This window comes from Anser anser (genome assembly GCF_964211835.1).
Source record: "Anser anser genome assembly, chromosome: 13".
Taxonomy (NCBI): Eukaryota; Metazoa; Chordata; class Aves; order Anseriformes; family Anatidae; genus Anser; species Anser anser.
The window spans coordinates 21,989,584-22,004,274 of record NC_139734.1 but is presented as its reverse complement, the minus strand read 5'-3'; the positions used below and the strand labels follow the sequence as shown (position 1 = coordinate 22,004,274).

The 14,691-nt window shown below is 48.9% G+C and overlaps 1 protein-coding gene and 2 long non-coding RNA genes across 14 annotated transcripts in view; 2 read left to right on the top strand and 1 right to left on the bottom strand.

Moving 5' to 3' along the window:
- Positions 1 to 1,580: 1,580 nt before the first annotated feature.
- Positions 1,581 to 4,137, top strand: LOC310880588. The gene is made up of 2 exons (XR_014571795.1): positions 1,581 to 1,859; positions 2,061 to 4,137. It is a non-coding gene; the product is annotated as an uncharacterized lncRNA (long non-coding RNA).
- Positions 2,948 to 14,691, bottom strand: part of CYSLTR1 (cysteinyl leukotriene receptor 1) — a 99,999-nt gene continuing 88,255 nt past the window's right edge. For 6 of the 12 annotated variants that reach the window (XM_083796656.1, XM_083796660.1, XM_083796667.1 and 3 more), the window contains one exon: positions 3,118 to 6,291. In XM_083796656.1, the coding sequence (XP_083652782.1) occupies positions 5,210 to 6,291 (1,082 nt within the window). In that variant the 3' untranslated portion in view covers positions 3,118 to 5,209. Of the gene's footprint in view, positions 6,292 to 6,868; positions 9,277 to 9,446; positions 9,519 to 9,626; positions 9,723 to 9,800; positions 9,952 to 10,289; positions 10,391 to 14,691 lie in introns of those variants that run through there. The other 6 variants (XM_083796657.1, XM_083796659.1, XM_083796665.1 and 3 more) reach the window with 6 other exon arrangements.
- LOC310880587 lies at positions 10,899 to 12,866 on the top strand. Its single transcript, XR_014571794.1, has 2 exons — positions 10,899 to 11,038; positions 11,686 to 12,866. It is a non-coding gene; the product is annotated as an uncharacterized lncRNA (long non-coding RNA).

Here is a 14,691-nt window from a genome sequence, read left to right as displayed (position 1 = left end):
ACTGAGATTTGTAGTGCTTTCTTGGAAACAGAAAGCTCACGTTGTTTTTGCAAACAGCAATCTTGTCTGTGGTTAGCTTCTGGCAGCAGGTGGATGCTTTGGACCCTCTCTGAAAATGAGCACAAATAAAAACACACTTTAGGCCCCTTTGAAGACAAAACAGCGCCCATATGGTTCTCTTTGCTTGAACAGAAATTTATCCTGAAAACTGGGCTCCAGGAGGTAAATGGGAGAGGCTTTAGTGCATCTGGGATGTGCAGTGTCCTGGGCATCTGCTAGACCCAGGTTTCTTGCCTGCCATGTCTTCCCATTAAAAAATTGCATGTTATCTGCTATGTTGCACCAAAAAAGGATTACTGCCTTGACCAACACATCATGCAGACTGTTCTTTCTTGTATCTGATGGTTTTGTTCCACTTCAAGAAGTTCCTGGTGGAAGGGAGACATTTGAGTCCTCCCAGGAGGCAGTGGTGATCCTGGTGGGTCCGGTGCCCACGGCGAGCGCTGCGTTAGCACAGGCTTTTCTCATGTTGTTATTTACTGGGAAAGGGAAGCGCCCATTCACCCCACTGCGAAAAGGACTGGAGCCCCCTGTTTTTCAAAAAGAGACTACACCGTCAACATTATATTCTTGTATGCATGCTTTGCGTGCTGAAACTGAAAGGGGAATAAGGTGTCAGTGTCTCCTTCCTCCCAGCCTCACCCCTTGCGTATGCTCACACCTGCAGGTTGAAAGCACTATTACCCAGAACAGGCTTCAGCTGAGAGCTGCCTTTTAAAAAAATATATTATATATATATATATATATATATATATTTGCTTCTTTTTCCCCTCCACAAATGGGTAACTCTCTGTCCCAGCAAGTGCTGTTGGGAGGGGAGCGAGCACCGTCTGACCCGAAGCACCGTTTGTTTCTGCACGGTGAGGCAGCACGCTCTGAGCGCTGCTCAGGAGATGCTCCACACAGTCATAGGCACCCAGCAGTAAGAAAAATGGGCCAAAGCACCTAATTATTATTTTTTAACCGTTAATACACTTTTAATCTCTTCATACTTTAGTGTACAGAATGTAGTGACTGCACTCTCTGAGCCCCATGTGTAATTTAAATGCACACCCACTTTCTCTGAGTGGCTTGACTCAAGCTGGCTAAAAGCGGAGGTGTGGAGCAGACATTTCCACCAATTCAGGTGTTTCCAGCAGTGGTTACCATTGCTAAATCAGCCTAACTCTGTGTCCTGGTCTTTGCATTAAGGGTCTCTGCACCTCTCTTCCCTACATGTCTCTGAGCCTGAGAAATACGATTATTTCTCTGACTGGTTAAGCTACACATCTACATACAATGATGCTTATGCAAATAATTTAAATTTAAATTTAAATTGATTTAAATTGAGAGGCTGCTGTTTCAGTTTCCCTCAACTTTTAAACCTAAACTCCTGAAGGAGCCTGTTTGGAATGAGAGTCTCAGTTTGCTTTAAGAAAAATGTAAAATAAAAAAAGCATATCCCTAGCTGCAGTGGTTGCAGAGTGGAGCCCGAAGATGTTACCTGCTTGCACCCTACAGGCACAGGCACAGAACAGCAAACAAAAAGCGAGCCAAAACAGTATTAAGGCAGCTGGGGTTTGCAAGGCTTGAGCCAAGGTTTCTGAGTGCTTAGGGCTGGCATCGCGTCCCCAGCAAGTCGCAACCAGAAATGACAAGGCAGCTGGCCGGGAGTCTGTACGGTGCTCCAGTTCTTTTTCCATCTTGGAGCAAACAGAAATGGTACAGCATGATGCGTACCAACACAGGTGCCTAATGTACCTGCTGAGCCTTGTGTTAGCTCGGGGATTACTGCTGCTTGCCAGATCAGCCATGGAAAGGTCAGTGCGCCAGGGAAAGGCTGGACCATTCCCTTTGCTAAGAGGTAGGCAAGGGCAATTTACTGCCGAATGCCAAGGTTGGAGTGCCCATGCCACGGGGACTGGTGGCTATGAAAAGACTTAGCCTTGTGTGGCTCCATAGTGCACGGATGCAAAATGCTCCCATCCCTGTGTTAAAGGCAGTTATTTCTCTTCCTGCAGGCAACGTCCCACCCCGAGCCTGCCCTGCCCGAGCATCCCTCCAGGAAGCTAAAGAAAAACAGGACGAAGGTGGAGAGGGAAAACCCCAGGATTATTCAATAAAATGTGGGAATGGGTGGGAATGGGGGAACTGAACATGATTAACACCAGAGGAAAACAGGAACAGAGGCAGCCTTACAGGTGAGGAGCTGGCTTGCGTGTCAGAACCAAAAGAGAAACCGCATGAGGCAACAGGCAGCAGCTCCAGGGATGACGAAGCACTAGGTGCCACTATTGCACCATGAATTGCAGCATATGCAACAGAAAAAAAGTCCAGTTTCAAGCAAGAAGCTCAGCACCGCACTTTCCCTTCGCAGGCATTTCTGACCCGGACGCCGGAGCGGGACGGCTCAGCTCCAGCCGCTCTTCCCAGTTCCACTCCTGGTGCCTGTGCGATGGGCAGCGGAGGACAGCGGCCACGCATCTCTCCCAGAGCAAAGCCCGCTTTCTGCGTGGGTTGGCAAAGCTCCCCCCTTAACGGGACGAGCTGGCAGAGCCGGCACGTACAGTGGAAATCCTAAATAGAAAACATCCTTCTCGCTGGGCTTTTCCGTGCAGGAACCAGCGAGAGAAACGTGCCAGGCTCCCAGCTACACCGCCCTCAGCAAAGCTTCGCTTCCCTCCAGCGGTTCCCGCACCCCAGTGGCCGGGGCCACGAGCCCCCAGCTTCTCAGCAGGCTCCGGGCACTGCTCCACCAGCTTCTGTGCCGCTACGGTTTTATTACATCATTACAAATGATTATTGTGGGAATATTGCTCTCTAGTGCTGTGAACAGATAGAAACCTTCCGTAGGGGAGAAGGATCTGCATGCAGCGGGTTTAAAACAAGACACGGAAAACAGAAGTTCTTCAAGTTTAACTTGCAACGTTTCCATTTAATTTTCAGCAGTCCTCTTTAAAATACAGTCTTTCCTATTATACAAAAAACAAACACACTGCCATTTCTCTGGCCATACCCATTGTCTCATAAAAAAATAAAAACAATGAAAAAAAAAAAAGATCTCTGGCACAATAAAAATGCTTTGCAACATATATATATATAGCTTTACTGTACACAATATTTTAAAATTGGTGAAGGTACATGTTATTTCTACGTATTTCCAAACTCAGTTTATCACGGTGATTTCTGTTCACAGTTACACAATGCCTTCAGTGATTTGGGACCCAGCTATCATGCTCGGTGCTGCCCTTAAAACAGAAGTGCTTGCGGATGCGGGTCTCCCCCAGCAGAATGTGGTTCCGTCAGTGCACTGGGAGCTGTGCCCTCCAGTGGGGCTCGGGGGAGCTGTAGCTCCTCCACGCGAACAGTTTCACATTTTGTAGATCTTGAACATTTTCTGAAGATGGTTCTGGTCTTGTTGAAACTTCCCATCCACGAATTGCTCTGCGGGTGAATTTTCTTTTTCAAATGCCTTTTGCAGACCCAAGGACATGCAGACTGAGGTGTGCAGAGCAAACGCTTACTCCTCTCTGTAGGTGTAACAAAAATCTCTCTCAAGCAGACCCCCCCCTTCCCAGTCCAAACCCTTCTGCTCACTCTTATTTTACAGTATTTCAACAATTTGCTTTACTTAAGACATCAAGGAACTTCATAAATGCCACAACACTAAAACATATTTCTTATATGTTATGAGCCATGTCTTCCAGCTACAGAATTGTGGTAGGATTAGGACACTATTTCTGTCCTCATGTATCACGCATCCTGGGCTGAACTTTGCTTCACTAAAAGAAAGGCAGAACTGCTTCGTTTACAGTGGATTTACTGGAAAACCACAGGAATGTTTGCTTATGGACAGGATTTGGAAGTTCCTCTTTACAAATGAAACCGAGTCCTATCTGTTTTCATCACGCCATAATCAAACTGACACCGTATTAAGTCTCATCTGGGCTCCTGACTGACACCTGGCACTCAGGTTCTTCATGTCCATGTCTCCTCAGATCCTTCCAAGTGCCTTGGGTTGCATCTCTGCTGCAAGGTGTCAGCAAGATGAACACCCCAAATGGGACCACCTTTCAGTCATATTTGGCTATTTTTAAATATGATTTCTACCTTTTTTTTTTTTTTTAATCTTAGTCAATACTCTTGAAAGGCAAAAAAAAAAAATAGTAATAGGCTATTTTTGGGTAAAACTCCTGAAGAATTGGAGTGATAACCTGCATTCTGCAGCCATCACTTACAGGACCAGTCCCAGCGAAATAAATTTCAAATGCGTGTTAAGCTACCAGAATTTTAAAGCTGCACCCCACAAAAAAACATTTTCCTAAGGATTCAGAGGATGCTCCCTACCAGACAGAGCCAAAGGAGGTGCAGGAACAATGAAACGTGCTGCCTTGGCTGCCTTCACTGGAGCCACCCTTGCCTTGCAGAAACAGCCGCCGCTCAGCAGCAGCGAGGCACAGCCGAGGCACAGGAGATGTATCCTAACATTACAGCCAATTTTGCCGAGGAGCTGGGCCGCACGCCCCGCTGCTCAACCCCCTTGCAGATCTGCTGCAAACCAGAGCATGCCGGGGTTGCTGCTTGTCCGGATGGGACTGCTGGGCTCACGGACCCAGGCACCCATCCTGCAGGCCTCACTCATGTACTTCGCTTTGAAACCCAAAGTCCGAAGCCAAAGCAGCTGGGAGCAGGGCAGGAATTATCTTGACCTCTGCTGTGTAAATAATTTAGCATCTGTTTTAAGATTCAATGAAAACTCTGCCCTCCTCATGTGTCAGCAGCTCCCGTGTGCGGCGTCCAGCAAATGTTGTGTTTACATTTCCCACTGACTCGGAGAATTAGCGCTCTTTGCAGACTTGTGAAACGAAGCGAATTCCCAAACACGATACAGGCTTTGAAGAGCGTGTTTACATGAACTTATCATCGGATCAACAGTTTGCTGCTGCTGGCCGGTGCCTCCTCCATGTGAGGTGGCTGTGTGCACCCGAGCAGCGGCGAAGGGGCCGTCAGCTCCACCACACTGCACCTGAACAGCATAAATCTGAGACTGTCCACCGTTATTATTACAAATATAATCATGAAAAAGGCTTGTGGGCCTTGCTCGTGTCTCCTGGAACAGTTTTGAGATCACCATTGCCCATCTGAGATCTTACCCGAAGGCATCGCCCTTCTACGAAGTGGCCACGGAGGCGTTCCCATTTTCCCTTTGGCTTTCCCCGAAGGGTTCATCATCCTTCTCTTTTATGGAGAACTTTTTCCTGAACGCTTGCGTAATGCTGGAGGAAGAAGCCTTCCTGAACGTGGTCAACCTCTTCCGAAAGTTGCCCCCCGAGAAGAAGTAGAGAAGTGGGTCGAAGCAGCAGTTGGAAGCGGCCAAGGGGAGCGTCACCACCACCGACTTCTGGAGGTACACGGTGTCCTCGCAGCTGGCGCTCTTCAGCCGCAGCACGTGGAGGTGCACGGTCCGCAGGATGTGGTACGGGGTGAAGCTGATCAGGAAGGTGGCAGTGACGATGATGATCATCCAGATGGCCTTCTTGCGGTTGGCCTGGTTCTTCTTCAAGGAATTTTTCAGTAGGGTCCTTATGATCATGGTGTAGCAGATGGTTATGACAATAAAGGGAAAAATGAAACCCAAAAATAGGGCAATAAAATCCAGGATCACAACCAGCTTTGTCTTCTGAGAGTCTTCTGGGGGTTCGAAGCACTTGGTCTTGTTGCCATGTTGATAGGTCCCATTTTGCAGAAAAGGAGCGCTTGTCAGGGTAACAAAAATCCAGATGCCGACGCACACAAATTTTGCCTTTTTCTCTGTGACCAAATTGATGTTCTGGACTGGAAAAACGATGGCTATGCAGCGGAAGAAGCTCATTGCAGTCATGAAGAAAATGCTGCAGTACAGGTTGACATACAAGGCGTAGGAACTGACCCTGCAGAGGAAGTCACTGAAGAACCAGTTCCCCTTGTGGACGTAGTAGACCACGCGCAGGGGCAGGGTGCACACGCAGAGGAAGTCGGACACGGCGAGGTTAAGCATGTACACCTGGAAGGCTGTCTTCTGCCGGTACGTCCTTATGAGGACGTACAGCACTACGCCGTTGCCGACGAAGCCCATGATGCTGATCATGGAGTACAGCGTGGAGTACACGCGGTTTCGGAAGTCGTCAATGGAGTGATGGCACGACAAGTTGTCAAAGAGGGCGGTCATCTTTTCGGGGGGAGGCACTGGTTGGCTGGCGATGAATTTCAGGCCTACAGATGAAAAAAATGAGTTACTTATCATTACATTAGAGTTAGCTGTATTACAGTTGGAGTCAGCTATGTTAGAGCAGCACACAAAAATAAAATATCAATATAAAATAGGAGAAAAAACCTATCATCTCCCTCTTAAAGGACAGAACAGCTAGGAATGGACGTGGCTCTGTACAGACCAATGTTACGCAATTAGTTACACATAATTATAATGATCCAGCACAGCCGCTGCTCCACAGCTGGCACCTACAGCTGGTGGCATAAAGGTGGGGGTCACATTTTCATACGTCCTCAGTACTGGCTGCATCCTCCTTCCACCAAAATACCGGGAGGTTCCAACTGCCTGCAAACTAAAGCAGCAGAAAAACAGCAGAAAGGGGCAACAAAGGTGGCCACGGCACTCTCTGATAAGAGATGCTTGTCAGCTCCCCACATTATGCATTGCTCTCCTCTGCTCACAGGTAGCACTATTTTTAAAACTTGCTACGGTAATAAATAAGTGTAGTTATTGGCTCTGGGAAAGACATCGCCTGTTATATCTGATGAACACAGAGGATCACTGGCAGCCAGGACACACCAGGGCTCACTGGCGTGCAGAGCAGGGGGCTGGGGCAAGGCTCCTTGCTTCTGACGGCAGGACAGCCTGCTTGGTCTGCAGACATCAGTACCCTTGGGATTCTTCTTGGGTTTGCTTTTGCACACTACTCCGACAGCCGTTAGCACAGCTGACCCTATGGCCAGGGATCTGTTTTCAGATGGGCTCAGTCATTATTTTGTGAAAATTTTACCATTTCCTCCAGATATTCATTTGGGCGCAGTGAGACAGGATGTTCTTAACTCGGGGTTTCCTGAAGTACAGCAAGAGGGAGCAAGAGGTGTTTTACCCCTGCATCATTTTCCCATTCCTTTTCAATTTCTGATGTGTCAGACACACAACCTCACTTTCAGCTGGAGACATCTAAAACCCCAGAGATTAGCACTGCAAGACACCTGCTGACAGAAATACTGTGACTTGAAGAAAAACAATGAAGACAACAGCTGGGACAAGATCGCTTACAAGAACCCACACTATGTTCAAACGAGAACCCACACTAGGCTCAAAACCGATTTTCAGCGGTACGTATTTTCACCCCTGAAAATAGCCAGGCAGCATTAGTGCAGATGGATGCCCTCAGCCTCTCCCCCTCTCTCTGGGGTACACTGGGAATTCAGAACCACTCCGGGGTGCTCGAGGCTTTCAGCTTTCAGCCAGGTCTCAGCTATTTGGGAGATGACGCTTTTAAAACAATCCTCTGATTATCTGCAACATGCAAAACACATTAAAGCTCAAAAGATGCCAGCGAGTTTGCAGAGGTGGGAGCGGAGGCAAAATCTGGCACAAGAGAGCACATTTTTTTTCCTCTTGGTCTGTTCGTGGACACTTATGGGGCCACAAGCAAGGGACCATGCAGCTGCACAAAGGTCTTTGGGTAGGAGAGGCAGCCAAGGCTCAGTGCAGTCAGAAGTCACAGATCATTACACCTCATCATTCACAGTTCACCTTAGACTGCATAAACGAAGTTTATCTGGCATTGCTCGTTGCAAAGGACCTGTTAACCTGAGTTTGCAGCCTCTCCTCCCGGGATCTCACAGCCCATTGTGGTGGTGGCAGGATTCAGATCTCAGCCCGGACCTCTGCCATCCTCCCTCGCCTGGGAGGCTTGAGGCTCAGGTTATGATGAGAGCATCACTCCAATCATTTTTTAAAATCTCCAAGATAGGGATGAAATTAAGTTTGTGGTAACATTTGTGTAATTTTAACCAATTGCTTGGGAGTGGCAGGTAGTTTATTCTCTGAAAAAAAGCTGCACGATCCCTATTGCATGTTTTCATCTGCCAGGATCATCTGGACATCATTCAAGCTCTTACTGCCACTACCCTTACCCTGCTTTAATGTCTAGCAAGCAGACCCACCGAGCAAAACCCTGCTGTGCTGTGCGCTGCAGGAACACATTAGCCTCAATTAGCTCATGAAAACCTATACAGATAAAATCTCTGCACTTACCGAGGCATCACATATCATCTCTTTCTCAGACATAAGAAACTATTCAAGATATTTGAGATTAGGAGGCTGGGATGATCTCCTTTGCACTTTACAGGTTTTTCATCTGACAGCGTCTCCGTGCAGTTAAGATTATTATGAAGAATGAGCAGAAAGTGGGACAAAGCAGGCTGCGTGGACAACGCAGTGGACAAGCTCAGCTGTTTCCCATCCCTGCAAGTGTCACACAAAGCTCAGGGAAGGGGGACAGCCCTGCTAGGAAACGCAGAGGAGCACTGGGGGGTCCGGACAGCGAAGGGCCTGGGTCTCCCCAGGGCACCTTTAGGGTCAGGTCCCCCCTGCCTGCCGGGACAGCACCAGTGCTGATGCCTGCAGAAGTTTGGGCTCGCAGCAGCTGCCCTGGGGCTGCCGGCACAGCCCCGCTGCCTGAGAGATAATCAGGAGATCTCAGCCGTCATCTGCTCCTTGGATGAACTGTCTTATATAATCTCCTTTGCCACATCTGTGATCACTCCTTCAGCGGTGCGGAGCTGCTTTATGAACTTTTACTTCCTCCGGGGACTAAACTTGAGTCTCGCAGAAGCCGTTGCTCAAGGCAGCTGCAGAGAGCCAGCAGCCATGCGAGGTGTCGCCCCCCGGCCAGCCGAGCCCTGCTGCGGGTCACCTTCCTAAACACGGTTTGGAACATCTTCATAACCAGACTTAAAGTTAACGACTGCAGCACTGCCGTGGCCTGCTAAAGCAGCGGACAGCTCCCCACCTAGGGGTACACCTAAAGCCAAAAAGCACCCCGCGCTGAGCCTTCGGGTCAGGTCTGCACCTCGCTGTGCAGACAAACATCCCTTTACCACTTTAACACAGCAGCAGGTCGCCGAGCCGCTCACCTCCACGCCGCTATTTCCCAGCAAACATCTCCCTCCCGCACAGAGGCGGGGGGGCTGCAGCAACCCAACGAGCGACCCCCCCCCCAAAACGACCCCAGCCCCGCACGGGGGGCACCTCCCGAAGCAGCCCCCCGTCCCCCGCCGCCCCCATCCCTCCCCACCGGCCCACGGCCCCCCCCGGTTTAACTGCGGTGCAGGCAGCCCCCGGGAGCCCCCCCAGCCCCGCTCACCGCCGCCCGGCTCCGCTCGGCTCCGCGCCGCCCCGCGCTGCCCAGCGGCCGCCCTTCAAGCGGGGCGAGCCCGTCCCCGTCCCCCCCCCGCCCCCCGCCCCGGGGAGGAGCCGGCCCCGCTCCCCACCGCCCCCCCCCCCCCCCCGGGGCCCAGGAACGGCTCCGAAACCCATCTGGGACCCGGGAGGGTGGTTTTCATCCAGCCGATCCCAAAGGTCCGCTGGTATTAATGTCACCGGTTCAGCAGTGAGCTTCAGCTTCTCGTGGGAAATGAGACGTTCGGTAAATTACTTCCCCGGAATTAAGGATTCGCTTCGAAAGCCACAGGCGTAAAAAAAAAAAAAAACAACTGACCAAGACCAAGCAATCCCATAAAAGCTGCCCTCTGCTCTCAGAAATCGCATCCCTCCAGGTCCTCCTGTTCCCATGGCACCTCTACGGGGGTCGCACAAGGGGAACCCCTCCCTGCCTCTGCGTGCCCCCTCGCTGGGGTCCCCAGGATGGTTCCTGCCCTTCCCTGCTCGAAAGGCTTCCCATGCTGTAATTTAGCTGTGCTTAGTGTAGGAAGGAAACATCGCTGCTGTAGGGCTTGCTGCGAGCCTGGCACGGGGGGCATTTGGGCGCAGCGCAACGGGACGGGGAAGATGGGGAGGACGGGGAAGATGGGGAGGACGGGGAGGAAGGTGAGCTGGGGCTGAACAGGGACCTGCAGCCCCCGCCGTCCCCACGCGTGGGTCAGCGCCAGCCCCTGCTGAAGCTCGGTGCCAGCACTGCTCCCAGCTTTCTGCCAGCTCCTTGCCTCTTGTGAGCTGCAGGCGGCTACGGCAAGTTTCGGTTTTGTACCTGGGCGTTTCAGTGCCACTGCAGTCACTGCACGCTGCTGTTCACCATGCTCGTATTCTCCGTTCTTCACTGTTTTACTTCACATAGCAAAAGCACAAGCTTGCAGACGGGCTGATGACAAAGGCAAAGCCCTCGTCCACCTGGCGCTGGAATTCGAGGCCCGTCCCTGCCTGGACACTGTTTAGCACCAAGCCCTGCAGCTGTGCCCACTTCCCCCCAGCTGCGATGCCACGTCTCCTTCCCGTTTTTCTGCTTGTGTCTCTTCCACCCTGACACGACCCAGAAGGATTTCCTGCTGTTGAATCAGAGATTTGCATGTTTGTTGTGGGCCCTTGGCACCTCTGGCCGTGCACGCCCAGGACAGGCCAGGGCACCGCGGGAAGGCACTCCTCGTCCGCACCGCACCGACGGGGGTGGGCAGGAGGCTCGCCTCGCAGCTGCCTCCCCCCCAAAGCCTTCCCTGCCTTCCTCGGGCACTGGAAAGCCTGCCCATCCTGCAAGAGCCACTTGGCAGCGTGTTAGAAACAGCCAAACCAGGGGACCACGAGATAACTCAGGTTGGAGGGGATCCTGGGAGCTCTCCAGTCCAGCTTTCTGCTCTAGCTGTGTCAGGCCAGCTTGCTCGGGGCTGTGTCCCACCTGGTTTTGCACACATCTGAGGATGGAGGTCCCAGAGCCTCCAAGACGAGGTGACCCGTTGCCTGCCGTCTCCTGCTGCGAAGCCACATCTGTAGCTTGCTTTGGTTGTGGTGCGTATTTTGGTATTACTTCGCTCTGCCATTCCTTCTCCTTTTTTTGCTACTTCTTTTTGCTATTCCTTCTGCTTTTTACTACTCAGTTTTTTGTTATCTCTTCTCTTTTTTTTTTTTTTTCTTTTTCTCTTTGCTCTCCTTTTCTTTTTTGTCCCTTCCTTTCAAGAACTGGAAGGTTGGAGATAGAGAGGAGGGAGGAGAGTTGTAGGGCATTTTGGGAGAGGGACGGAGGTCAGCGAGAGAAGGAGGGTGGCGCTGCAGCAGTCGGGATGAACAAAGGTAGCTGTAACCTGTCATTTCACTGCTAACGTGGCATAAGGTGATTTCTTAGCTCTCCTTCAAAGTCGATGGACATTTGATCCAACTAAGTGACAATATGAATTCTGGCCTCGGAGCATTTCGGAGAGCCGAGTGATGCTGCAGGCATTCCCAGCAGCCCTGGTGATGCTAAGTGCTCGCGTTTCCTCTAGAGTCAGCAGATCTCTGTGCAAGTGGTGGCTGCGTCTGGGGAATCAGCTCTGTCAGTATTTCACCCAAAGGACTTGCCTAGATATGACAAATTTCGCCTGTGGGAAAGATTTTTACTGATATAACGATGACTATTAATTAACAACAACAGAAATTTAAACAGTCCATCTTCACAGGGCCGTGGGATCAGGCGCGACTGAAGGGTACGGGCTTTGTGCATCTGTCCTGAGAACATCCCGATGCGGGAGAAGCCCGGTCACACCTCGGGGTCAAGGTGAGCCAGCACTTAGCATGGACTGTCCCTGCCTCACCTCCTCGTCTTGGACTCTGAGTGCTCCCAGCTCTGGGCAGGCACCGGACTCCTTCCCAGCATCGCGACGAAGACACTCAGCCCTTGATTATTTGACCTAAGTGTCACATAATAAATACTTTGCAGCCTGCTTGGAAAGCTCTTTAGCTTTGGAAACTGCTTTCACACCGGCTATTTAAGAAGGAGAAATCAGAGAGACGGTATTTTGTGACAAAGCAAAAATCTTTTTAGCGGCTTCTTTCCTCTCATGGGACTTTCCAAAAGCAGTGACTTCTCTTTGAATCTTGCACAGAGGGCAGTAAGCTCCGCTCCACTTTGGACTTGTTTCTCCTGGGGACCATCTCTTACTGTGGCTAGACCCTATAGGATGTGACTCAGATCGTGAAGCTGTTGATGGTATCCTATTGCAAATATAGCCTATTAAACCACTCATTCATAGAACGAGGGCTGAGAGTAGGCAAAGCTGGCCAAGACAATAGGATGACTTCAGCACTGCTTCCAGTTAATATTTTTCTGGAATAATGCTCTTGCTCCAAGATCCTCACGGGCTTTCCCGAGACAAATAAAATAAATTACAGTCAGCAATAACCGCAAGGACAGCATTCAGAGAATCCCATCATTGTTAGCCTAAATATTTGGAGAATTGTGTTACTACTTCGCACACACGAAGCTCTTCTCAGGAGGAGGCAGGGATGGGGATGACTGGCTGCTCGGAGGAATGGCAGAAGGGGAAGCCAGGGAAGAAGGCTATTTCTGCTTCATTGAAGACGACAGGGTTCACATGGTTTCCATCCAAAATGCAAACCAGAAGGCTTTGTCTGTGCCAAACGCCTCTGAGTCTCGCCGCCTTTGATGGCAGGTGACGGCATCTCGCAGGTAGTGCCCCAAGCCCTTCGTGTGGTTAACCACCTCGACAAGGTGGGGAGTTAAAGGAGTCACAAAGACTCTTGGACTGCATATTTGAAAAAGAGGGTTTCCTTTTTGTTTGTTGCGTTTTGTGTCTGTTTTTTTTTTTTTTTTTTTTTTTTTTTTTAATGGTTCCAACTTGTCAGCCTGTAATAAACAGAATAGCCCCGCTTTCAAGAGAGGCTGTCCTGGCAGAGCCAATTGCTACTTCCTCTTCCTGTTTTGCACATGCAGCAAGTGAGTGCTTTAGGGGAGATAGTTTTCTCTAAGCAGTGTCTCCATCATTCCACAAGTCACCCTGCAGACACACCACTCAAGAAACGAGGACTATTCAGCGCTCATTTGTGACTGATGGTTTCGTGCAAAAGCAGCAGAACGTGTTTCCGTTGGCTTGTCAGGAGCTGGGAAATTATTTTAATTCTCCTGGCTTTGCCAGAACTAATGCAAAATTTGAATTATACACAAATCTGCCCCAAATAATATTCTATCATTTAATTTTATTTATTTTTCCCTCGAGAATGGAACAGACCTAAGGTGCACTTACTGTCTCATAGTGGGGAGCTGGGTGTCAGAGTCTCTGCAGGTCAGCAGTGATTTAGGCTTTGTAGTCTGGGTTAGTGGAAGTCTGCCCAGGTAAATTTAATTAGCATTTACTTTCAAACTGCCAGAAAGTTGTGCTTCGATTTGCTAGTTTTGTTTCAGGTAGGAACATTAGATTTATTGCTTCTTAATCTTTTTCTTTTTCTTTTTTTTTTTTTTGTGAGAAAATATATTTTTGACATGCAAACTTTTAAGAATAAAAGTAGTCTGTCAGAGATTTTTTATTATACTTTTTCTCACCTGCGATGTTGAGGCAACATGAATCCTCTGATGTTGATTTTTCAATAGCAGAGTTTTCAGGTTACATGAACTACCAGAATTGTTTTGCTCAGAAAGGTGAGAAAACAGACTGATCCCTGGGAAATTCAACTGTACGCTGGAAAACATATCTCATGGGGAAATTTTGTTTTTCTCTTATTTTAGAAAGTAATCCAAAAGGCCAGAAATAGTATATGCAAGTTGGCTTTCTCTTTTTGGAAAGGGAATGTTAAAAACATCATAAAAATACATGAATTTTTGGCACCAAGAATATTTTTGGGCTTGCACCACTTGCAAATTTTGAAAACTATAAATCAAAAGGCAAATTTATGAGCATTATTAAATCTTAACGTTGATAAGAGGCACTTCACACGTAATGAAAACTGTATTTATCTAGTACTTCTATTGATATACACTGCTGTTACGTATTTGGAGATGGCCAGATAATTACCCATGACACATTACAAGTCAAGTAAATTACCGCAGAGTACCAGAGATCGTGCTCATCTATTGACATTTGAATAACATTTTAGGCCCTGCCATCTGGCTTCGATTTTGGTTGGCTTGCAGCAGAGGCTTTTCTTAGGAAAAATATCGACCGGTCCAAAACAATCTGCCTTTCAAGAGCCCACTCAAGGTCCAAGGGAGTGGAGAAGCAGGCTGCAAGCCGTGCTGATGGTCAAACACACACCTCCGGGCCTGCCGATGGAAACGTGCAACGGCCTTTGTCAACCGATGAAGCTATCAGGGGAGCGAATGCCAACCCAAACAGAAAATGACTGAAACAATCAGCTATGAATCAAAATATACAGGGGCATTTAATGGAAACATAGCAACAGATAAACATTTTGTCTCTTCTAGCAACTAATGCAAGACTATGTGATTGCATTTTGAGAATTTAAGTCAACAGAAATTGAGACACCCAACATGAGAAAGATGAGCACAGATAAACAGATATGCAAAGTAATTTTGTTAAAATCACCAGGGGAAACGATATTAGAAATTTCCGTTCTTTGAACTTTCAAGTGCTCAAACTTTTTTTCTTGTTTAAAAGGAAAAATTAAAGAGAAAAACCTCTGAAAAATGATGACATAGTTATGTAGGCTGT